The sequence below is a fragment of the Telopea speciosissima genome, chromosome 11 (genome assembly GCF_018873765.1).
Source record: "Telopea speciosissima isolate NSW1024214 ecotype Mountain lineage chromosome 11, Tspe_v1, whole genome shotgun sequence".
NCBI lineage: Eukaryota > Viridiplantae > Streptophyta > Magnoliopsida > Proteales > Proteaceae > Telopea > Telopea speciosissima.
This window is the reverse complement of record NC_057926.1, coordinates 28806950-28832495: the sequence shown is the minus strand read 5'-3', so window position 1 is coordinate 28832495 and position 25546 is coordinate 28806950. Positions and strand designations below refer to the sequence as shown.

The 25546-nt window shown below is 39.8% G+C and overlaps 1 protein-coding gene across 3 annotated transcripts in view; it reads right to left on the bottom strand.

The window, feature by feature from the left end:
- Positions 1-25546, bottom strand: part of LOC122646778 (SPX and EXS domain-containing protein 5-like) — a 54187-nt gene that overhangs the window by 15677 nt on the left and 12964 nt on the right. For all 3 annotated transcript variants that reach the window (XM_043840377.1, XM_043840378.1, XM_043840379.1), the window contains 3 exons: positions 14116-14229; positions 13646-13699; positions 5436-5483 (listed from right to left, as the gene is read on the bottom strand). In XM_043840377.1, coding sequence (XP_043696312.1) covers positions 5436-5483; positions 13646-13699; positions 14116-14229 — 216 coding nt within the window. The remainder of the gene's footprint in view (positions 1-5435; positions 5484-13645; positions 13700-14115; positions 14230-25546) is intronic.

Genomic DNA, 25546 nt, shown 5'->3' with positions numbered 1-25546 from the left:
CAGAATACAAAACATTAAGATAATCCCACAACTCCTTCACTGTGTCAATGTGTGTCACCAAGTCCACAATTTGGTGATCCATAGAATTCAGCATTTGTCCCAAGATTCGAGCATCAACTGTCTCCCACGAAGGGTCATTCTCAGGCTTAGTGTCGAATAGGTGTTTGTGCTGATCACGGCCAGTTAACACTAGCCGAACAATTTTCTTCCACTGCAAAAAATTGGTAACCCCTTCCAACTTCTTCTTGGTAATACGATTGGAAGAGGAAGAAAAAATCTCTGTTGTTACTGACTACGAACCTTCAACAGATTTCAACTCATCACCCATGATCTACTTGATGAAGTGAAGACAAAATAGAATGAAGAATGCTGAAAACAGGGACAGAAATCGATAAAAACTAAAGAACCTTGATAGAAGTCACTAGAGGCAGCAAAAGGCAGCAATCAATTCCCTCAAATAAAACCCTGACAAAATCCGATACAGACAGTGGAGGCAGCAATCGATCTCCTCAACCAAAACCCTGACAAAATCTTCACTTCATCTAACAAACTCCTTCAAATATTCCTCAAACAAAAGAGAGACCTAGTTCTTAATTCATAGCATGAACTAGTCTCTAAACAAATCCAAAAAACAGCATAGGGTGCTGCACCCCTTCAAACAAAAAATAGAAGAAACCGCAAGTGCTTCATGTCTTCAAAAAATATTTAAAACTTCAATCGAATGCTGTAGATAAGGGAAGCAGTGATCCACGAAATCTGTAGCAGTCCTTACAGCTCTGATACCATGTAAACTAATGAAGAAAAAAGAAGAAGAAGAAGAGAAGCCGAGAGAGAAGAGGAGACGAGAATCTGCAGAACTGGGGAGTTCCACGATATGTGTTACTCTCCTCTAAACCTTCATTATGTAATCACTCAAAGGGTAAAACACCTAAATAAATAAAAGAAACAACCTAATAACTAAATAGACTAATATACCCTCCTCACTGTGCTCTCGGTATTAGCTCTCTGCGCTAATACCAAGATCACGATAACAACGATATTCACATATCCACCCCATTTTTTATCTTATAGAAGGGAAACTATCACAAACCTTGTAGACGACTTATTCATGCCCTTATTCTAGATTTGGATATCACTTACTCTTACCACTTTAATCAAAGCATTAAATTAAGGGGCTAGGTCACCAAGTCATTGGATCCTTGCCCTGCAAGGATCCATGTAGCCGACCCCATTTAGTTGTTGTTGTTGTTGTTGTCACCAAGTCATTGGAACAAGCCACCAAAGAAAGGGGACCATATTATATCAAAAGAAAGATGTCCACCAACGAGGCAACGATTCTCCCAAATATCTTATTCCAAAGAAAAGGCTATGAAACCCTTATAGATAACTTTCAGAGTGCTTCATCCAAAGCATGACTCAACCTCCAATAGTCCCACAATCTTTTAAAGATGTGAGTTGCTAGAAACATTCCTCCAACATACCTCTCTTATACCAAGCAAACTTCAAGCCACCCTTAAGGAGCCGTCTTCATCCTTTTGTGCTCCTAAAAGTCAACAGCATGACCAGGTGGGTTCAGTCACCCACTTATTAAACAGGCAGGGAGTAGGCAGGCCCCAGTCCAGCCTATTTATAATTGAGAAAAAATATGTTAAGTAGGCAATAGGACAAGTTTGGACTGGCAAACAAGTGGAGGTTACTATTGATTGAGTTAAACCAGAGCAAGAGAGGAGGAGAAGAGGAAAAAGAAGGATAAGAGAAGAGGAGAAAAGAAGAGAGTTTGAGAGAATGAGTTTTGAGAGTCATTGACCTCTCCCAACTCTATTATATTTAATCTAAGTTTTGAAATTACAAGTATGCCCTAAAATACAAACATGTGTTCCCATATTACCCTCACAGCAATATTAACATTCTAACACTCTCCCTCAAGCTGGGGAACAGAGATCATACATGCCCCTTGATTAAAAGGGTATGGAACGGCAGAGCATTTGTCCCTTTAGTTAACACAACAGCCAATTGATCTCTGTTCTTCAAAAAGAGAGTGCAGATACCCTTGGAATCAATCTTCTCCTTCATGAAGTGATGATCAACTTCTATATGCTTTGTCCGATCATGTTGCACAGGATTATGATCAATGTTGATAGCAGCCTTATTGTTACAGTATAGGTTCATCAAACCATTTAATTCAAATCCCAATTCTTGAACTAACCTGTTAAACAATAAGAGTTCACAAACTCCACGTGCTAGGCACTAAATTCTGCTTCAGCACTTGATCTAGCAACAACCGACTGCTTCTTGCTTCTCCAAGTAACCAGATTTCCACCTACAAAGGAGCAGCACCCTAACGTAGACCAACTATCAGTCACGGAGCCAGCCCAATCAACGCTAATGTAAGCCTCAATCTTTAAATGGTTGTGTCTGGTATACAACAGTCCCTTCCTGGATTGAACTTCAAGTACCTAAGAATGCGGTATAGGGCATCCATATGACAAAATTTAGGAGCATGCATAAACTGGCTAACCGGTAACCACTCCAACAATATATGCAATATCTGGACGAGTGAGAGAGAGGTATTTAATTTTCCTACAACCCTTTGATACCTCCCTGCAGCAATCAAAGGATGACCACTATCTTCCCCTAGCCTATGATTTGGATTAATGGGAGAATTCTCTGGCTTGCACCCTAACATCCATGTTTCTTTCAAGAGATCCCACACATTTTCTCTGACATATCTGTGACACTTCAATTCCTAAAAACTACTTCAAAGTGTTCGCTACTGTTTCACCCAAAACTCAAACTATTACGGAAGGGTCAATGTAAATGTATACAACACCTCCCACACGTGCATGCCAATCTTGGACCTTTGCACACGGCACAACCTGTGCCCACACATGACACCGAGGGGGAAGAAGTGTCGGGAAACCCCATTGCACTTCCCAGGAGTCGAACACTTGACCCTCCTGGTCTGATACTCACTACCTAAGGCAAGTAGTTCTTAGTGAGCTTTGCTACCTAAGGTACGTAGTTCAACCATTTCACCTAAAAGTTCGAACTGTAAGGGAATGGCTACATAAATGTATACATCTCTTCGTTTACTGTTTCACCTAAAAGCTTGAACTGTTAGGAAGGGCAGCATCAATGTATACATCAACACACCCCCGCACGTGCAGGCCAAGATCCCATGGTCCTCACACCTAGAGCTGACACGGCATTTCCTGAGGCACCAAGAGAGAAGAAATATCGGGAAAACTCTTCCGATGCACTTCCCAAGAGTCGAACAATCGACCTCCCTACTCTGATACCATGTTCAATACTATCTCACCTAAAAGCTCGAACTGTTAGGGAAGGGCAGCATCAATGTATACATCAACAACATCAACACAAAGTACCCAGATCTTGATTTCAAACTGTTAAGCTAAATAGGATATAAGCCTCTTCACATCAGGCTACTCACATCCGATGTGAAATCGTTGCTTTCGCATGGAATCCCAACAATCTCCCCCTTTCACAAGGAAGCACAAGTGGGAACTGAGATATTCCCGGAGGAATTTTCTCCATCCTCAGAGACACACCGAAGTTGCCACACCTCGGCTCTGATACTAAGGGTGTCAATTGATTCGGTTTCGGTTCGGTTCAAGATACAAAATATAGAAACCAAAACTGAATCAAACAGAGAATAAGAACATATTTTTAAAACGAAAACCGAACCGACTCGGTTTCAGTTCCTAATTCAATTTCATATGCAGTTTAGGTCTTATTTTAGGTGTTTCAGCCAACTTTTTACATCTTCACCAAGAAAAAACCCCTTATTTGGTACTCTAGTAATCCACAAAATTGTTTTCAAACATTAAAAAGGAATAGTATTTATCATCCATGTTGATTGAAATAGTAAAAAGAATATAGTTGTACCCGGTTCCTTATTCAGTTTGATAATAGGTAATTTGGTTTGGTTCTACGGTTTTAGTCATGAAAACGAACCAAACCAGGAAAATATTCTAGCTTTTTAAAACCAAGACTGAACCTATTTTCCACGGTTTAATCCGTTTTAAACGGTCGATTTCAGTTTTAAATTGACACTCTTATCTGATACCAAGTTGAGGTTATCGATCGAGTTAAACCAGAGCAAGAAAGAAGGAGAAGAGGAGAAAAGAAATGAGTTTGGGATAATGAGTTAGAGAGTCATTGACCTCTCCCAACTCTATTATATTGAATCTAAGTTTTGAAATTACAAGCACACCCCTAACTACAAACATGTTTTCCCATATTACCCTCACAGCAATATTCCAACATTCTAACACCCAGCCCATAAATAATGAGACTAACTGGTCGCACATGATAACGGCCTCATTAGTTTGGCAGGGCTTGGGAATAGGTGAAACAGAGTTGAGAATTGCCACCAATATAAACCATTTCCAATTTTCCCCACTATACATTTAATACCCCTACCAACCAATAAATCCACCCCATCCCAACCAATATAAAAAAAATAAAAAAAAATAGAATAAAATGAAGAATAGAGGATATCCTCAAGAGAAATTGGGTCACAATGCTATTAAAAATATACAAAGCTTCAAGGGCCAAGGTATCACCTCAACTTGGTGCCGCTTAAAACACCCTTACTAAATCCATCACTTATTAATAAGTGGTAGGTTTTCCATACTACAAGGCTTTACTATTGTTCTGTATAAGTCATTACATCAATGAGTCAAGTCAATGTCAAGCCACGTGACCTTCCCTTTCATAAATTGGTTAGCAAACAAACCAACATCAATAAAAGCTCAACCAGGACTGATAGAGATCTAACTACTAGGAGTTTTATATTAACCCTCAGACAACACCATACAATCAAAGTACAATTTTCATATAAATAATCTCTGCATCCACGTGAGAGAAGATGCAATTATACATGAAATATAAACCGAAAACATAGTTCTGCTTCTAACTCAATATGACGATATACCTTCAAGAGTCTAACCTCAGTGGTCTACTGGTCTAAATCTAAATGTTTTCATTGAATACCACAGCAGGAGTTGGTTGAAAGTTGTGAGAAAGTCATTAAGGCCAACTAAAAGCATGATCCTACATACAGAGGGATGGTGGAACATGATCCGCGCCAAAGAAACAGAAACTTTTTTGGGGAGGGGGGGCGTCAAGAAAAGCACTTAACAGTGTCATTCAGTTTTAGTTGTTTTAACATGGATCGTCATTGCAGTAGTGTAAGAATGATGGTCATTTGCATAAGGATGAGAATATAAACTGAAGAATACCACAAAGAAGATAACTGGAAGCAAATTAATGAACAGGCGATGCAGCATGTTAAAGCAATAGGCATTATACAGGATGAAACATGTATCAACTTATTTGGTTGGAGTAAGAAATTGGGAGCAACCTTTAACTCATAATTTGCTAACGAACTGCCTACAAATTTGAACACTAACCTGTCGATGAACCATTCGACAGACAGAACGCTCTAAATCGGAAAGCACCTGAACATTATTAACAATTACAAGCAATACCATGAATGAGTGAAAAGAACAAATGGAAATAATACACCAATATTAGAATTAAGTCTTTATATTTCCAAATTAGAAGAACAAAATGCCACTGATTCTTAGGCAGTGAAGAGAAGCTCAATAAGAGATATTTGTATCTGGAATTAAGAGGCCATGTTTTGCAATGAGCAATTTTTCTAGGGATCAAATCAGACATAAACAAGGTCCTGACACAAAATGAGGCCACAGCATAGTTATATCCATATGAATTAAGCATACAATGAAATTATTAAAAAAGTCAAGAAACTCCAAAGAAATGTCAAAATATGTCATAATGGATGAATTTGAGATCTGCATGGCACTGTGAATATTAAAGAGGAGTTTAGATAGACTAAAAAAAACAAGAATGATTGTTTTTATTTTATTATCATTATTTTTTTAATCACTAAGAATAATATGCAGCCACCATATACCAGTATGAGCTAACAAATGTTCAAAAAATGCTACAAGGGACAGAAACAATCTTTGTATGAAACTATGAGCATCTCCCAATCTAAAAGAGGTACGAAAAAATTATTGGAATGGAAGAGAACCAAACATATATTTTTCTGGTACAGCTTCCAAGATACAGACACAGCCACATAACTAAAGGAGACCCAACTTCCTTTGATATATCTGTTTTAACCTTATAGTAGTCATAATATTTAGACATTCATAAAGCAACTGCTATTTCGTGAGTTTTGTTAGGCCATGTACTACATTCAGATCCCAATTTAATGCAATCTTTGCTTTTCTAAATTCACAACTGATCCACATCGGAATGAAAAATGAAGTACAAGACTTGAAATCATCCATGGATCAGAGGAACATTGAATGCAGATCTCGAGGTAAGGACAAATTTATTCTCTTTGGGAAGGTATTCTACCTTGTTCCTCACAATGGTCATAGAACTCGCAGCATAACACTTGCTCGAAACCATTTCAGCAACTGTTACACACCCTACCAGATTTAGGCACAGAAAACAATAAAAGAAGAAATCATGATTTTGGTCTGAAATAATCACAAGAACCACCAAACATTCTACCCACAAAAGTAAATGACTAAATTGAGGATTGGTAGCTCTTGCATCCTTCAAAATCTCCCACACCCTCCCCAAAGAGAAAGAAATTAATACACCTAATGTAAAATAGACTTATGAAAGAAAATTACAACAAATGTAAAATAGAGACTTAAAAGAGTTTAAGCAAAAACAAAAATGTAAAGTTTGAGGGCCTAATCTAATTATTTGGGGGAAACTTGAAGTACTCATATCACCAAGCCTCAATGCAAGGGTATATAAGACCTTTTCACCCTTTTAAATTTGATTCTCTTCAGTCTTTTCTCCCAAACCTTCCGTTCAAATTTTGAGCATAAGATTCAGTAATGATGGAAACCTTTTTTGAGTGCACCACTGTACGATCAAGCAGATAGAAATCATTTAGCAAAATTTCTCCATTTTTCACTGAAATCTATAACATTAGAGTGTTATTTGTTCAGTTCCTCATGAGCATTCTCAGAATCTCAATATTGCCAACATATTAGCAATGTATGGACAAGATTAGGTAAAATCACAGATTCATGCAAAAGCACATAAAACCAAAATTTTTGCTGATGCCTCATAAAATATTCCAATACCCATTCCACCATTCTACTGGAACATAAACCAACAACAAACAACAACAAAAAGCCTTATCCCAACTTAATGGGATCGGCTATAGGGATCCAAAACATACAAGAAAAAGGAAGACAATTTAACAAAAGGGGGGGGGGGGTAATGAGCATATGAAAAAAGAGAAATGACAAAAGAAAGATGGAAACTAAAAGAAAAAAGGAAAAAAGAAAGAAAGAGAGATAAAAGTAAGAGGAAAGAGGTACAGCCCAGAAAGCAAGGAGAATCTCAGCTAAATGGGGTCTGCTACATGGATCCTTTCCCTCCAATAGGCTCTATCCGAGGTCAGACTTGATACAAGACCTAGACTATGCCTGTCCTTCCTCACAACTTCTCCTATGCTCATTTTAGGCCTGTCGCTAACTCTTTTAACTCCTTCAAGCGAGATCATATCACTCCTCCTTACTAGGGCGTCCAGGCCTCCGTTAAACCACCTCAAACGACTCTCTCGGAGCTTGTCATTGATCTGAGCAACTCCCAAGTCGACTCTAATCCTCTCATTTCTCATTTTATCCTTCCTAGTTTTACCACACAACCATCTTAACATCCTCATCTCTGCCACACATAGATTCTGAATATGACACTTCTTAACTGCTCAACATTCTGCCTCATACATCATAGCCGGTCTAACAACAGTCCTATTGAACTTTCCTTCAAGCTTTAAAGGAATACAGCGGTCACATAGCACTCCAAACGCACCTCTCCACTTCAACCATCTCACCATAATTCTTTGTGAAACATCATCTTCGATGTTACCTTCCTTATTTATGATTGACCCCAAATATCTAAAATAGTCACTTTGAGGGATTTCTCGTTCCCCAATTCGCACCATGTCAGTATTCATCATAGTCTGACTAAAATTACACGACATCAACTCCGTCTTCATTCTACTAATCTTAAAGCATCTTGTTTCCAAGGTTGATCTCCATAGCTCTACTTAGCGTTTATCCCTGTTTTTGTCTCATCCACCAGAACAATGTTATTTGCAAAGAGCATACACCACGGGACCTCGTCTTGAATGCTTTTGGTTAGGCCGTCCATGAGAAGCGTAAATAGATAAGGGCTTAAGGCTGATCCCTGATGTAACCCAATCATAATTGGGAATTCCTTGCCCTGACCTCCCATAGATCTCACACTAGTCACCACGCCCTCATACATATCTTTAATTACATCTATATATTTACGCAACACCCCTCTCTTCACTAGAACATACCAAATTAGATCTCTAGGGACTCGGTCATAGGCTTTTTCCAAGTCAATAAAGACCATATGAAGATCTTTCTTGCTATCTCTATATCTTTCCATGAGCCTCCTTAATAAGTAGATAGCTTCTGTCGTGAATCTACCTAGCATAAAGCCAAATTGGTTCATCGAGATATTAGTCTCTCTTCTAAAATGGGCTTCAATAACTTTCTCCCAAAGCTTCATAGTATGGCACATTAGCTTTAAGCTTCTATAGTTATTGCAGCTTTGGAAATCACCTTTATTTTTGTAGATCGGGATGACAATGCTTCGCCTCCATTCATCAGGCATCTTCCTTGTGTTCATAATCCTGTTAAACAAAGTGGTAAGCCAATATACCCCACAATCTCCTAGGATTTTCCACACTTCTATTGGAATCTCATCTGGACTTGGTGTCTTGCTAGCTTTCATCTTTCTTAAGGCATCTTTAACTTCCGGCACACTAACCTTTCGTACAAATCTATGGCATGTGGTGTCCTGTTGAGCAATGTAATCGTCCGAGTGATTTCTACTCGACCTATCTCCATTTAGTAGATCACAAATATACTCATCCCATCTCTTCACAATGTCTTCATCCCTTACCAACACATCACCCTCGATACACCTCACCTAATCGAAATCTCTACTCATCATTTCTCTCATTTTAGCTATATTATCTATAACTTTTTCCACTTCTTTTGTGTTTAGTTGATATAGAGATCCTCATTTTTTTTTTCTCCCTAGCCATCCCCACAATTTTCCTAGCTTCGTTTCTAGCATCATTATACCTATTTTTATCTTCTGTTTGCTTAGTCCTTTGACACGTCTTAAAGTAATCTTTCTTGGACTTTATGGCTGCTTGGACCTCATTGTTCCACCACCAAGTCTCCGTAGGGGCCTGCCGTCTACCCTTCACTTTCCCTAGCATATCTTTGGCAACCCTCTCCATACAACTCATCATCTGGTTCCACAAAGTATTGGTGTCTCCCTCAAAGCTCCACTTTAAGGGTTTAACCAACTTATCAGAAAAAGTCTTTAGAGGCTCCCCTTTTAATCTCCATCACTTTACCTTAGGGAACATAGGTTCCCTCCTCTTACTCTTCTGTGCACTGAGATCCATGTCCAAGACCACCAACCTATGTTGGGTGGTTAGGCTCTTTCTAGGGACAACCTTACAGTCCTTACACACCAATTTGTCTACCCTTCTTGTTAAGGAAGAAGTCTATTTGGCTGGAATGATTCCCCCACTTTTATAGGTAACTAACTGCTCCTTTCTTTTTTCAAAGAAAGTATTCACAATGGCAAGATCATAAGTTACCGCAAAGTCTAGGATTGAGGACCCGTTTCTCTCACCAACCCCGTAACCACCATGCACACCTTCATATCCTCTACGATCCACTCCCAACATGTCCGTTCAAGTCACCTCCAATAATGATCGATTCATCCTGGCCAAAACACTGCATTAAATCATCCATTTGTTCCCAAAATAGCCGCTTACTACTTTCATCCAATCCGACTTGGGTTGCATAGGCGCAAACAATATTCACAACATCTTTCTCCAAAACTAGTTTGATGGACATAATCCTGTCTCCTAGTCTTTTGACCTCTACTACATCCTTCTTTAGGTCTTTGTCCACAATTATGCCCACTCCGCTTCTATTACCATGGTCTTCCGAATACCAAAGTTTGAAGTCATCCAACACCTTAGCTTTGCTACCCTTCCATCTAGTCTCTTGGATACATCCGATATTTACCCTTCATCTCCTCATAACATCTACCAACTCCAGGCTCTTACCCGTTAAGGATCCAATGTTCTAGGATGCTAATCTAATCCTACGCTTCTGGGCTGAAAAATTTCCTCACTTGCCCTTGTCTACTACTTATCACCGTGTTCGAGCATCAGCACAGTGCGTCGCTCACGGGGGACGCCCTAATAAAAGGAGGGTGGAAAGACATGAGAAGAAGATAAAAGAAATCAAAGCACCAAAGGATCCATGCAAAAAGTTATTGGCAGAATATATTGAAGTGTCGGCTGTCGACCTAACGCACAAATATAAGAAAATAGATATATGTAATAGGAATGTTATCCACTTGCTGCATTAAAAGACTGCTTACACTCTCAAAAGGAAAAAAAAATGGTGCATAATCAAGCTAAGTGAGGCACATAGATGGTAAAACACTGCTTACAACTAAACGAATAATGATTGTAAAGTAAACAAGTAGTTCAATGTGTTGTGCGGGGTAAGTACTACAACATGACATATATAAAAATGCTATCCAGGCCAAACAAAATGAAACAGATGGATTCAATATAAAACAAAAATATAACGGCTTCTAGCACGTTAAACTATAGCGTCTCAGCCTATTAGTGAATGGCAAAATATCATGCAAAAATTAATTAACAGATAATCACTTGCACATGAAAATAGGAAATCAAATATCAGGACAACCAATATAAACACCACATATAGGTGAACAATACATACAAGAAAGGGTTTTATGATTTTAACACAGCACTAACAGAGTAAGTAGAAGAAACAAGAGCCAATATCAGATTGGATGAAGCAACAAATAACTGAAACAGCACACTAACAGAGAAATATATAGCAGGAGAGAAAGCGTTGGCAAAGTATAGCAAACAAAAATCAAGACAAGGGAGCTGGTGCAAAAGGGAAAGATATGGATGTCCCTTACAGAGTGGAGATCAATGATCCCCAACCAAAAAACGATGGACCCTTCCCTTGAAGACAAAGCACAGGGAAAGGGCCTCGAACAACACCAACCATCCTACACGAGACCGACGAATGCCTCACCAGAGAAAGCCATGTTGCCTCCAAATCTGCAACCGGACAGTGTTTGTTGGGCTGGGATAGCGGTTCTGATCTTGTACCCTAGTGACACTAGTTGGGCGGCAGGTTTAGGAATGGGGAGAGGGTAACGGAGGGGTAGGAATGGGAAAAAGGTAACAGCAGAGGATCCAGGATAGCAGGCTCTGGTTTGGGGGTGTATATAGGTATAGTCGACGATGGGTGTGGGTATAGGCAAATCGTGGGAGGAGGATTTGATGGTGGAAATAGGTTACTCAGGGTTTGTTGCTGAGGGGTGGGGGATTAGTGAGGGATCTCAACACTGGTAACAGGGTGGGAAGGAACCTTGCGGGGGTTTAAAGAATGGGATAGAGAGAAATCCCACCGTTGAATCTGGAAATAAGTTACTCAGGCTCTGGTTCGGAGGGAGGTAAAGCAATCTCACTCTGAACCTTTTTTTTTACGGTTGTGGTAGAGAAGGTAATAGATAGGACGGGGGTATAGAGAATGGGGATAGAGGAAAAGGGAACAGCGAGACAGGGTTTGGGAGAAATGGAGAGACTCGGAGAATTGGGTTTTTCCGCCAAGTCCACAGTTCAAGGTTAATGAACTTGATATGCTTCAAAACCGGTAGCTGATCTCGTTGGGAAGCTGTGCCTTGCCGACAGCAACTCCCGAAGCTCAGGAGAGATCGGGCAAGGTTCCTAGTCCTTCATCAAAAGTCGACCAAGAGTGCTCTAAAAATAAGACTGTTGGAGATGCTCCGTAGGGAGTAAATTATCTCCGATACAGTCGAAAACTCACTGTTTTACCTACTTGAGAAGAGAGCGAGGGAGCGAGATGCTCACCGGTCCCCCCGGTATCTCTGATTTCACTGCCTAAGATGTAAGGGCAAGAGAGAGAGAGAGATTGGGTACATTCAAGATACTTAAAATCAGATTCCATTTGGACTGTCACTTGCCCAACTGATGCATCTTGGGCTTGGAGGAAAATTCTTAAGCATAAAGACCTTGTTAGAGACCATTCGTTCAGGCATTGATGATGGATGCGATACCTATTTGTGGCTAGAAAATTGGCATCTAAATGGTGTTCACATTTCTAGATATGGGGATGGAATCATAAATGAGGCTGGATCTGATAGGATGGCAAGATTTCCTCCATTATCAGAGATGGGATTTGGCATCCAGGGCCTTACACTTTCATAACCTAATTGAGGTTTGGTCTACTCTTCCTTCTACGTTGTTGAGACCAAGAGGGAGTGGTGATTTGGTTTTATGGCTAGGAAATTCTTCAAAGAAGTTCACCTTTGTTTCAACCCGGAATTTGATTAGATCAAATCCTCAAAAAGTCCCTTGGCATAGGATTGTATGGTTCAATTTCAATATTCCCAAACATAGTTTCACTGCTTGGCGTGCTTTGACATTATCTCTACTTACACAAGAGAAACATTTCTATACCTAATTGTTGTCTATGTTGGAACTCCTAGGAAATTGTGGATCACCTATTCTTTTAATGTCCATTTTCTAAATCTGTTTGGAATGGGATCATTAGCAAGTGTTGGCCTCATATCCTTCCTTTTCAGAGAGAATGGATGTGGTTTTAAAAAAATTTAATGGTAAGTCAATCGCTGAAACTATTGGTAAGCTTGCCTTTTGTTCTGTGATTTATCATATTTGGTGGGAAAGAAATAGAAGATGGACCTCCTACTCACGTACTACAGAATAGATATGGGAAGCTATCTCTTTTGAAATAAAAAATAAACTCCTTCCCATTCGTTAAAGAGCCCAGACACATTAAGAAATAGGCATCTTACATCTTCCTAAACCTTCAACTCATCTCTCCCCAATTACCAACTTTTTGATGTATCATCCTTCTACTGGTGTTGTTTCTGCCCCTCCCTGGCTTTTGGTGTATCATAATTTTATTGATGTTTTTACCCCTCCCCGGATTTTGATGTAACATCCTTTGATTGATGTTTTCTCGCCATCTCTGTCTTTTGATGTATCATCCTTTATGGTTGTTTTGACGTATCACCCTCTGATTATTTTTTTACGGTGGGCCTTGGTGCAACGGTAAGGTTGCTCCATTGTGACCAAGCGGTTATGGGTTCTAGTCTGCAGCTCTCTGCGGAAGTAAGGGTAAGGCTGCATACATTATGACCCTCCCCAGACCCCGCAGTGGCAGGAGCCTCGTGCACGGGGTACACCCTTTTTTTTTGTTTTATGGTTGTTTTGGTGATTAGATAGGGGTCCCATATGTGTCCTGCTGTTGGCTCTATCTTTGTACTCTGCTTTTTTCCTTAATTAATTTTCCATTCACCCAAAAAAAAAAAAAAAAGTTCCTGCCTTATTTTAACAAAAGTAAGGGAGACATGCAGAAAGATCAAGGGGAGACTATTTATGGGCATAGGGGATGCATACCTTTGCCATGGAGGTTAGAATATCAGCAACAAAAAAGTCAGAAAATGTTATCGCCTGTATTAATCAAGCATTCCTTAGATTAAGTGCAAAGCACTACATAGACCAAAAGAAATTTGATACTCCTAAATGTAAATAAAATTATCGTAGATATTAAACATACTCCTACAGAAAATCAAAGAAATTATAGCAATACTAATCTATAAGAAAATTCAAATTAAAAAAGGAAAAAAAAAAAAAAACTCCTGTTTCAAATTATTTTGTTCCTTAGAACTTCAGAACCAGATCTCATAGAACAAGCTTTTAGGCGAGGGGAATAACTTAATATTAATTTTTCCTTGACAAATATAGAAGCATCAGAGACATTGATGGCATCTGTCCAAAATAAACAGATTTTGAAAGAGCAGCAGGCAATATGAACTTAAAAAGTAACAATGGATAAGAAATAAATAATACTAAATTCTAGAACTTACTTGAACTGGAAGCATTATCCGCCAAAGCGTCCTTAAAAAGTAGTAGCGAGATGATAGATAAAAGATTTCAAAAGGAAATATGAGAACCATTATGACAGCAGCATATAAGAGTACCTGCAACAGTCAAAATTTAAACTTTAACATGTTCATCTGAACTACAAATACGAGATCAATAAATAGATTATTATCACAACTCATTTAATGTATGGGACATTTTATAAGTACAACAAATCAACAGAACATAATAATACCCACCCCATCAACACTGGTCTCCAAATTTTCATGAAACTTTCTAGAAGAGGTGTTTTTTTATCATTCATTTTTTTTTTATTCTCTCCTTCCATATAACCCAACAGGAAACATGACAAAGAAAAATGCCAAACTCCCAAATAGGGAATTGTTCATTCAGTCCCAAGGAAACACACAATAGAACCAAAACGACGCACGACCACCAACAACAACAACACAGCCTTATATCAACTTAATGGGGTCTGCGATATGGATCCAAACAAAACAACGAGGATGAACTGAGATCTAAACAAAAAAGAGATGGGGAAAAGAGATGAAATATTATAAAGGAAAATGAAATTGAAGGATGAAAGTAAGAGGAAAAAGGCACAGCCCAGCAAGTCAAGAGAATCTCACCTAAATGGGATCTGCTACATGGGTCCTTGCCCTCCAAAAGGTTCTAAGGTCATACTTGGTACAAGACCTAGACTTTGCATGTTCTTTCGCACTTCTTCTCCTATGGTCATTTTAGGCCTATCCCTACCTCTTTTAGCTCCTTCAATCCAGATCATATCACTCCTCCTTACTGAGGCATCCCTAGGCCTTCATTGGACATGACCATACCACCTCAAACGACTCTCTCGGAGCTTGTCATTTATTGGTGCAACTCCCAAGTCAACTCTAATACGTTCATTCCTTATTTTATCCTTCCTAGTTTTTTCTGTACATCCATTTTAACATCCTCATCTCAGCTACACATAGCTTCTCAATATGACACTTCTTAACTACCCAACATTCTGCCCCATACATCATAGCTGGTCGTACAATAGTCCTATAGAACTTTCCTTTAAACTTTAAAGGAATACGTCAATCATCCAGCACTCCGGACATGCCTCTCCACTTCATCCATCCAACTTTAATTCTCTGTGAAACATCATCCTCTATGTCACCTTCTTTATTTATAATTGACCCCAGATATCTAAAATAGTCACTTTGCGGTATCTCTCTTTCCTCAATTTGTACCATGTCAGTATCCATCATAGTATGACTAAAATTACACCTCATATACTCCGCCTTCGACTTACTAATCTTAAAGCCTCTTGATTCCAAGGTTGATCTCCATAGCTCTAACTTGGAGTTAATCCCTGATTTTGTCTCATCCACCAAAACGATATCATCGGCAAAGAGCATACACCACGGGACCTCGTCTTGAATGATCTTGGTTAGGTCTTCCATGATAAATGTAAATAGATAAGGGCTTAAGGCTGATCTCTGATGTAGCCCAATTGTAATTGGGAATTCCTTGCCCTGACCTCCCACAGATCTCACACTAGTCACCATGCCCTCATACATATCTTTAATTACATCCACATATTTACTCAAGACTCCTCTCTTCACTAGAACATGTCAGATTAAATCTCAAGGGACTCGGTCGTAGGCTTTTTCTAGGTAAATAAAGACCATATGGAGATCCTTCTTGCTATCTCTATATCTTTCCATGAGCCTCCTCAATAAGTAGATAGCTTTTGTCGTGGATCTACATGGCATAAATCCAAATTGGTTTACCGAGATGTGAGTCTCTCTTCTCAAACAAGCTTCAATAACCTTCTCCCAAAGTTTTATAGAGTGACTCATTAGCTTTATGCTTCAATAGTCATTGCAACTTTGGATATCACCTTTATTTTTATAGATCGGGACTACAATGCTTCTCCTCTATTCATCTAGCATCTTCCTTGTAATCAAAATCCTGTTAAACAGGTTGGATAACCAAGATATCCCACAGTCTCCTAGGATTTTCCAAGCATCTATTGGAATCTCATCCGGGCCGGGTGTCTTGCCTGCTTTCATTTTTCCTAAGGCTTCTATAACTTCCGCCACACTAATCTCTCGAACGTATCCATGACGTGTGGTGTCTAGTTGAATAGTATAATCGTCCAGTTAATTTCTAACCGACCTATCTCCATTTAGTAGGTCACAGATATACTCATCCCATCTCTTCACGATGTCCTCATCCCTGACCAACACTCTTCCATCATCACCCTTGATACACATCACCTGGTCGAAATAGCTATATTATCTATACCTTTTTCCCCTTATTTTGTGTTTAGGTTGCTATAGAGATCCTCATATTTCTTCGCCCTAGCCATCCCCACAATTTTCCTAGCTACGTTTCTGGCAACATAATACCTCTTTTTATCCTCTATTTCTTTAGGCCGTTGTCATGTCTTAAAACAATCTTTTTCTGTCTTAATGGTTGCTTGGACCTCATCACTCCACTACCAAGTCTCCCTAGGGGCCAGACAACTACCCTTCGCTTCCCTTAGCACATCTTTGGCAACCCTCTTAATACACGTCATCATCTTGTTCCACATCGCATTGGTGTCTCCTCTAAGTCCCACTTTCCTTGTTGGGCCACATTATTAGTAAATGTTCTTAGGGACTCACTCCCCTTTTAATATCTCCACCACCTTAACTTAGGGTACAAATGTTCCCTCCTCCTACGCTTTCTAACAAGTCCAAGATTGCTTAAATCTGATTTATATCAAGGAGTTATGTACCGGTCAAACTTAATTCGTGTGCGCGAATGCTCAAAATCGTTCAATGAAAATAGTTTTTGGACATCAAAACAAATGAATATTTTACCGCACTTTTGGTTTTTAGCAATGTTTTACCATAATAAGGTTTATGGAATTTTTAGATTTGAGAAAAAACCCTAGCATTAGAAAGTTGAAAATTACACCTACCGCCTAAAATCCAGTTTTTGTTCTTGAACTGGGGGGTTGACTTTTTTTACTTTTGGAATTTGATTTTTTAACTATTTTTATTGGATTCAAATAAGGGGGTATTTGCTTATTTATGAATAATATCTTAAATGATATTAGGCATAAATAAGTGTGTTTGTCTATGTCTACCTGGTTTCTAGCATAAGTATGTCTGTCCTCCTTTCCCACTAAGTGAAACTCCTATTTGGACTTTGTTTTTGCAAAATCTGATAGTGCCATTATGTTTAAATGGCCTAAAATAGGCTAAATACCAAGTTTTTGACCCAAACTAGGTCTAAAACCCACCGAGATGAGGCTTCAAGTCGAGAAAAAAAAAAAGTACACCAACTCGGCGAGATCTCGACTCGACTCGGTTTTTCAAGGGTCCGAGTTGGAACCGAGACCCGAGTTTTCGAACCTTGATTACAAATTTACAACACTCCCCCTCAAGTTGGTGTATACATGTCAAACATGACCAACTTGCTAATAATAGAACAAAACAATTTACTACTAATTCCCTCAGTGAGAATATCAACCTGTTGATCACTGGACAAATGGAACACAAATGACTCCTTGCTCCAGCTTTTCTTTGATAAAATGCCGATCAATCTCAAAATGTTTGGTGCGATCATGTTGGACTAGGTTATGGGCATTGCTGATTGTAGACTTGCTGTCACAGTAAAGTCGCATAGGAAGATCAACAGACATCCCTAGATCTTGAAGAAGTCTCTTGAGCCGGAGAAGTTCACAAATTCCTTGTGTCATAGCTCTAAATTCAGCTTCAACATTGGACCGAGCAACCACTGCCTGCTTCTTGCTCCTCCAAGTAGTTAAGTTTCCTCCAACATAGGTACAATACCCAGATGTTGATCTTCTATCATCAGGGCTGCCTGCCCAATCTGCATCAGTATAGGCTTCTACCTGGAGATGACTGTGTGGAGAATATAGGATTCCTTTACCAGAAGAAGACTTCAAGTACCTTAGGATCATGTATGCTGTTTCCAAGTGAGAAGAGTAAGGACCATGCATAAATTGACTAATTACACTTACTGCAGATGCAATATGTGGTCGGGTATGGGCTAAGTATATCAATCTCCCAACCAATCTCTGATAACTACCCTTATCCACGAGATCACCTTCCTTACTCTTCAAGTGTGTGCTAGGCTCCAAAGGTGTATCGGCAAGCTTATACCCAAGCATCCCAATATCACTCAACAAATCAAGAGTATACTTTCTTTGGGAAAGAGATATACCCTTAGTTGAATAGGTAACCTCTATTACCAAGAAATACCGCAATCTTCCCAAGTCTTTGACCTCAAATTTTGTACCCAAATAGGTCTTTTACTTCTGAATTTCTTGTGCATCACTTCCAGTGATCACTATATCATCTACATAGACATTCAGAATAGTGATATGCTGTCCCACTTTTTTAACAAACAGTGTGTGGTCAGCATTGCTTTGCTTATAGCCATTAGCAACCATGGCTTTATGGAAACGACCAAACCAGGTCCGGGGTGATTACTTTAAGGCATATAAGGCTTTCATCAACTTGCACACCTTTCCCTGAGTGTCCGGTGAAGCAAATTCTGGAGGTATCTCAATGTAGACATCTTCTTCCAACTCTCCATGTAAGAATGCGTTCTTGACATCAAGTTGTTGGAGACTCCAGCCTTGGTTTACAGCATGAGAAATAATTACTCTCACAGTGCTCATCTTTGCTACAGGAGCAAAGGTCTCTTGATAATCGATCCCATGGGTTCGGGTAAACCCTTTGGCAACCAATCTCGCTTTGTATCTGTCCACTGTCCCATCCAATTTGTGCTTTACTACAAAGACCCATTTGCAACCAACGACTTTCTTTCCTTGTGGAAGAACCTCCATATCCCATGTTCTATTTTTCTCCAGGGCATGCATTTCTTCATCCATTCCCGCCTTCCATTTCTGTTCAACTATTGCTTCCTACCAGTTGTTAGGAAAAGAGATGGAAGATAAAGAAGAAACAAAGGCATGGAATGAAGGAGTTAAAGAGTTATAAGAAACGAACTTCGAAATTGGGTGTTGAGTACAACTCCGCTTGGGTTTTCCGACTGCAACAGGAAGATCAAGACTTGGATCAGAAGGCTTACCAGAAGGATGATTAGGACTTGGAGCAGGTGTTGATTGTGTGGGGCAGTGGTGGTGGTTTCTTTGTGCCAAGTTCCACGAGGTTTCTCGGTTTTTTGAGAAACCGAGACAAGTTGGCATACGAGTTGCAAAAGTGCAACAACTCGACCGAGATCTAGAGATCTCGAGAATCTCGACCCAAACTCCTTTATATGAGTGCCAGATCTCAAGATCTTGGTGGAAAATCTTGGTATACAGACACCTATCTATGTAAACCTTGGTATACAGACACTTATTTAGGCCAGGAACTAAGACAGACACTTATTTATGCCTAATATCATTTAAGTAAAAGTTTTATACTTAAGATATTATTCATAAATAAGCAAATACCCCCCTATTTGAATCTAATAAAAATTGTTAAAAAATAAAATTCCAAAAGGAAAAGAAGTCAACCCCCCCCCCCCAGTTCAAAAACAAAAACTAGATTTTCGACGATAGGTGCAATTTTCAATTTTCTAATGCTGGGATTGTTCTCAAATCTAAAAATTCATAAATCTTAATATGGTAAAACATTGCTAAAAACCAAAAGTGCGGTAAAATATTCATTTGTTTTGATGTCCAAGAAAATATTTTCATTCAGAGCGATTTTGACAACATTCGTGCACACAAAATTAAGTTTGACCGGTACATAACTCCTATTTGGACTTTGTTTTTGCAAAATCTGATAGTACCATTGTGTTTAAATGGCCTAAAATAGGCTGAATATCAGGTTTCAAACCCAAACTAGGTCTAAAACCCACCGAGTTGAGGCTTCGAGTCGGGAAAAAAAAAATGCACCAACTCGGCGAAATCTCAACTCGACTTGATTTTTCAAGGGACCGAGTTGGTACCGAGTTCCGAGTTTTAGTACCTTGGTTTTAGACTGGTAATTCCATCTTCCAATTCAACAGATGCATCTTCAATGGTAGGCACATGTACATCCAATAGAGCTATTAGAGGTACATCTTCATCCCTTGAAATCTCCCCCTGAAGAGGTACCGATGGTGCAAAATATGGTTCAGGCTCCCGAAAGACCACATCCATAGTGACAAATAACTTCCTTGTAGGAGGGTGAAAAATTTATACCCTTTCTGTGTGGCTGAATATCCAAGAAAAATGCACCGAAGCCCCTTGGGATCAAACTTCCCATGAGGATGATGATTTCTAGCAAATACCACACAGCCAAATATCTTTGGTGGAACAATGAAAGTGGAAGATCCCAATAAAGCGTCCAATGGGCAGCGACCAATTAGGACCCGTGAAGGCAGACGACTAATCAGGTAAGTGGCTACAAAATGGCATCTCCCCAAAATCGGGGAGGAACATTCATGGCAAACATAAGGGAGCGGACCACCTTGAGCACATGTCTGTTCTTGTGTTCAGCCACTCCATTCTAGGTTGGAGTATCAACGCAAGAAGTCTGGTGAATAATATCATGAGTGTCCAAATATGCCCAAAAAGCTCCATCCATGTACTCCTTGCTATTGTCAGAATGTCAAACCGTAAATTTTAACTTTTGCATCAAATTGAGTTTGAACCATTTTGTGAAACAACCAAAAACAAGCAAACACATCACTCTTGCTATGCATCAAATACACCCAAGTAGGACGGCTATAGCAATCAATAAATGTGACAAACCATCTAAATCCAGATATAGGCACACAAAGAGCAGGGCCCCATACATCAGAATGAATTAATAATCCAAAAGGAGTCACACTACGATGATCAGAAATAGGATAAACATTCCGAGTTTGTTTTGCAAGAGTGCAAGCATCACATGAAAAATTATTCAGGTTACACTGTTTGAATAAACTGGGAAATAAAGTAGATAAGGCACTTCAAGGTGGATGCCCCAAACGGCAATGCCACTTATTTAATTCAAGTCAATGTAGAAGTAGAATCAGAAGATAAGGCCTGGGATGTCAATGCTGCCGGCGAACTATCAAGCACATACAAACCACCAGCCACCTTACCACAAGCAATTGTACAACCCGTTTCCAAGTCCTAGAACAAACAGTGAGTGGGAAAAATATTACTTTGCAGTTCAAGTCCCTAGTGATACTACTAATGGATAATAAATTAGTAGAAAATTTAGGAACATGGAGTACAGAAGAAAGACAAAGGGAAGAAGAGCATTTAATGGATCTCTTACCCGAGATAGGGGAAAAAGACCCATCAGCAACACGGACTTTATTATGACCAGATAAAGTAAAATATTTCAGAAAGAGTGAAGAGGAACCTGTCATATGGTCGGTTGCACTAGAGTCAATGACCCAAGATTCAGGTATGACTGAGGTACAATTCCTACCAAATGAATACTTATAGAAGAAGTGGTAGGAGGATCAGATAGCAAGGAAATAGCCGAAGCAGCCAAAGAAGGAGACCCAGATGAAGATGTATCCAACCGCGTCATCATATTCCGGAGTTTCTGAAGTTCTTCCACAACCTGGGAAAGAGAAGGATCAGAGGGCTGCTCATCAGTAGCTGCTTGATTTGCCCGGGCAGTATTTGAACGATTAGAACCACCTTTCCCACGCCCTCGGATATCTGCAGGGCGACCATGTAGCTTCCAGCATCTGTCCTTGACTCCTTGGTATGCCAATCCTTCCCACGGTGATCACACTTAATAGGAGGACGATCACCATTAGAAAGGCGGGAAGAATTCCCACGGGAAGGAGCAGAAGTCCTAGAAATAAGAGTTGAGCATTCTTGAGTAACAGGAGTAATCATGGCAGTCCGGCGGCTATCTTCGGCTGCAAGAATTGCATACGCTTGCTCAAGTGTAGGAAGAGGATCCCGATTCAGAATATTTGCTCAAATCTGATCAAACTCAATATTAAGACCGGCTAGAAAATCAAACACCGTAATCCATCTTCCCACTTCCGGAGAGCAGTAGCATCAACATCGCAGGTGGCAGTGAAGGTGCCTAAGTAATCAAGTTCCTGCCACATTATGCACATCTTATTATAATATTGAGACAATGATAACTCCAACTGCTTTGTCGAGTGGATTTTCTGACGAAGCTCATAACACTGGGCTGCATTGCCTACTTGAGAGTAGGTGTCTTAGGCAGTCTTCCAGATCTTGGCCGCCGAATCAAGAAGGAGATAACGACCAGCAATCTCTTGTTCCATGGAATTAACCAAATAGGACATAACCAAGAAGTTGAAATTCATCCACCTATCTTGGGCAGGACCAGCATCAGTAGGCCTGACAGAGGTTTCAGTGATGTAGCCAGAGAGACCACGGGAACCGATAACAAACAAGCAAGAATGAGACCACAGCAGGTAATTGGCCCCATTTAATTTAATAGGGCTCGCTGGAAACGGAACAAAATCCTGTTGCGACGTGCTGTCAGGGCCAGAGGAAGCCGACGTGATCTCAGAGTGGTCAGGCATGGTGGCTGGTTAAAGGGAAATACTCAATAACTAATAAAAAAATGCAGAAGAATTTACTGCATAGGCAGTAAAAATATGGCTAATAAAGGCCCCTTGGTGGGAGTCAACTCACCACCAAGGGGCCAAAAAAAGGTCGCAAGGCTGGAGAAGACTCCCATGAAAAGGGGAAAAAAGTAGGGGTCGCGGGAAGGAGACGGTGGTATGGGAAGGTGGCGGATGCCTGTTTGGGGGCTGGCGGAGGGTTAGCGGTGATGGTGGTTGCTAGCGGAGGGCTGGCGGAAGTGGTGGCTGCTGGCGGTAGGCGAGTGGTGGAGGCGGTGGTGCTGCTAGATCGAGATCACGATGGAGAGAAAGAAAAAAGAAAAAAAAGGAAGGAAATTAGGTCCCATATTCTCGGATTTTTGGCTCTGATGCCATGTTGAAATCCTTGAATAATGGCTTGAGTCAGAGTGACTACAGCAGTCCTTTATTTATAACAAGAGAAAGAATGTTCTGGAATAGGTACAAGGACAATATTACCCCTATGACAATTTTACCCTTGAACCCATATTACAACAGTTAAATAGGGTCATATTCTACTCTTCAAAAAAAAAAAAGACATACCCAATGCCCCCAGTGGAAACCCAGACTCTCACCTCACATAGACTACAAAGCACCTAGTTAGTGTCTACGCCAAGACACTAAACTAGTCAAGAAGATGGAATCAAAGGATAATGCCACTCTTTGGGAAAGGTAAGAACATCTTGCAATAAAACCGTACTCTGTACAGTGCTAACAAGCTGAGTCATAAATTAACAATCCCATAATAGATAACATCCAAACTATAGCTACAAATTAGATGTTAACATTTTAAAGAAACAAAGCAATATTGGTAAATGTTTCACACCTCAATCCCACTTCCAACATACACAGACACACCCCAAAACAAAGAAGCAAGATTGGAAAATAATAAAAATTAGCAGAAAAATCATTCATGAACAGATCTCTTGGTGGATGAGGTTTTAAAATAAGCAAAAAAAAATATAGTATATGATTCTCTCTCTCTCTCCCCTGCCCCAACCCCTGCTCCCTGCAAACCCCTCTCTCTCTCCCACCCCCACCCCTACCCCTACCCCCACTACTGCTCCCTCCCTGCCCTGCCCTCTCCCCAGAACATCTCAATTTCCTTCTCAAGTCTTATCTCATTGTCTGTCCTTTTCCCTCTGTTTTCACAAAAGAATTGAAAGGATTGAAACAGTTTTTGCCTCTGAAAATGAGGAATGACGAGAAAAGAAAGTAAATATATTAAAAAGAGAAAAGAATAAAAGAAAGAGAGAGAGAGAGAGAAAAGGATTAAAGCAAAAGGGGTTTTTGTTTTGTAAGAGAGAATTTGAAATGTCACAAGATTCTCAAGAGATAAAGGCGATTGAGCAGTGGAGATGGTCTGAAATGCAGGGGCTCGAGCTCGAGTCGGCTGGGTCTGGAATGATTAAAGCAGAAGAGGAAGGAATGCACAAAGTAATGTAGCTCTAAATAGGAGAAGGATCCTATTAGAGGCCAAGCAACAGGATCTCAAAGGGGGCTGCAGGTTCGAATGGGCAGAATTAGGGATTTTAGGTCAATTTCTAGGGTTAGGCTTGAGGGAATGGGGTAATTCTTATATGGTTTTAATATGCAGGTTTTAAGGAGTCTAATAGTGTAGGTTTGGATGATGTTTAACTAAAAAATTGAATTTCAGAAAATTAGGGATAGGGTTTTGGGTTTTGGGTTTTAGAATTTAATGGGACTTTAGTGCTGGGGTTCTGGTCGAGTATCATTGGCAGGGAGAGGGAGATTCGACTGTAATTTGGGCTGTATTGGATGGCTAGTTAGGTCTGGACAGGTTTTAGGTTGATTTTAGGTTTTACAGAGAAGAGGGGGAATTAGGGTTTAGCTGTTGGGGATGGGGCAGCAAGCTAGGTCAAGTGGAAGGTTTATTGTAAGGATGTTATGTCTGAAATTTGAGGGGATTTGACTGATAAAATAAGGCTGCACAGAACTTAGATGATTTATGTTTATGTTAATCAATTGGGATGGGGTAGGTTTGGGATGGAGGATTAGAAGAAGGGGATGAATGAAACTAAATAACTAACTTACTGGTTGAAGAACATCTTCAATGGAGGCAGCAGCTCTGTGATAGAAGGATAGAACCACATTCCAGCTGTAGAGGATCTTCCCAGCCGTCATGGCGTAAGGAGTCTTAGCAAATCCACCTACCCTTCTTCCGTGATAGAACCCCAAGGCAAACACTCACAAGGAGCAAAGAAGCAGCAGCAATGGCAGCCAACAATTCTGTTTTTTTTTTTTTCAAATATTCAACTGTGGGGGAGCCTCCCACAATTTACTTTATTTATAATAAGGCCAAAGGCCAAAACCTAATACAACTTAAACACATCCTTCAAAAATCGTGGAATGGTGTTGCTAACAAAATAACTTAAAACTTAAAGTAAAAAGACCTAATTGTTCCTACTAACTTAAATTAAAAGACACTTAACTAAATCACTTAAATTGAACCAATTGAATGCAAACAATTTGAACCGGTTCAATTTAAAACAGAAAAATAAACTAAATATGGAATGGAAAAATACTAGAATTGCAAACCTAAGCTATGGCTCCCAAACTAAGCCCTAATTTCAGGACTTCTTCTTCTTCTTCTTCTTCCTACAGATGTGGGCACTTGATGCTGCATCAAGAAGTAGAATCTAATGGGGAGAGAGAGCAAGAGAGACGAATCACGAAATCGAAATTCCGAAATAGCTGGAGAGCTATTTCGGAATTTCGACTTCTACTGAATTCTATTTCCAACAAACAGGGTGTAAAAATCATACCAAACACCCTAAAAAAATTGAAATCACCCCCTAAATGTGAAATTGAATCGAACGA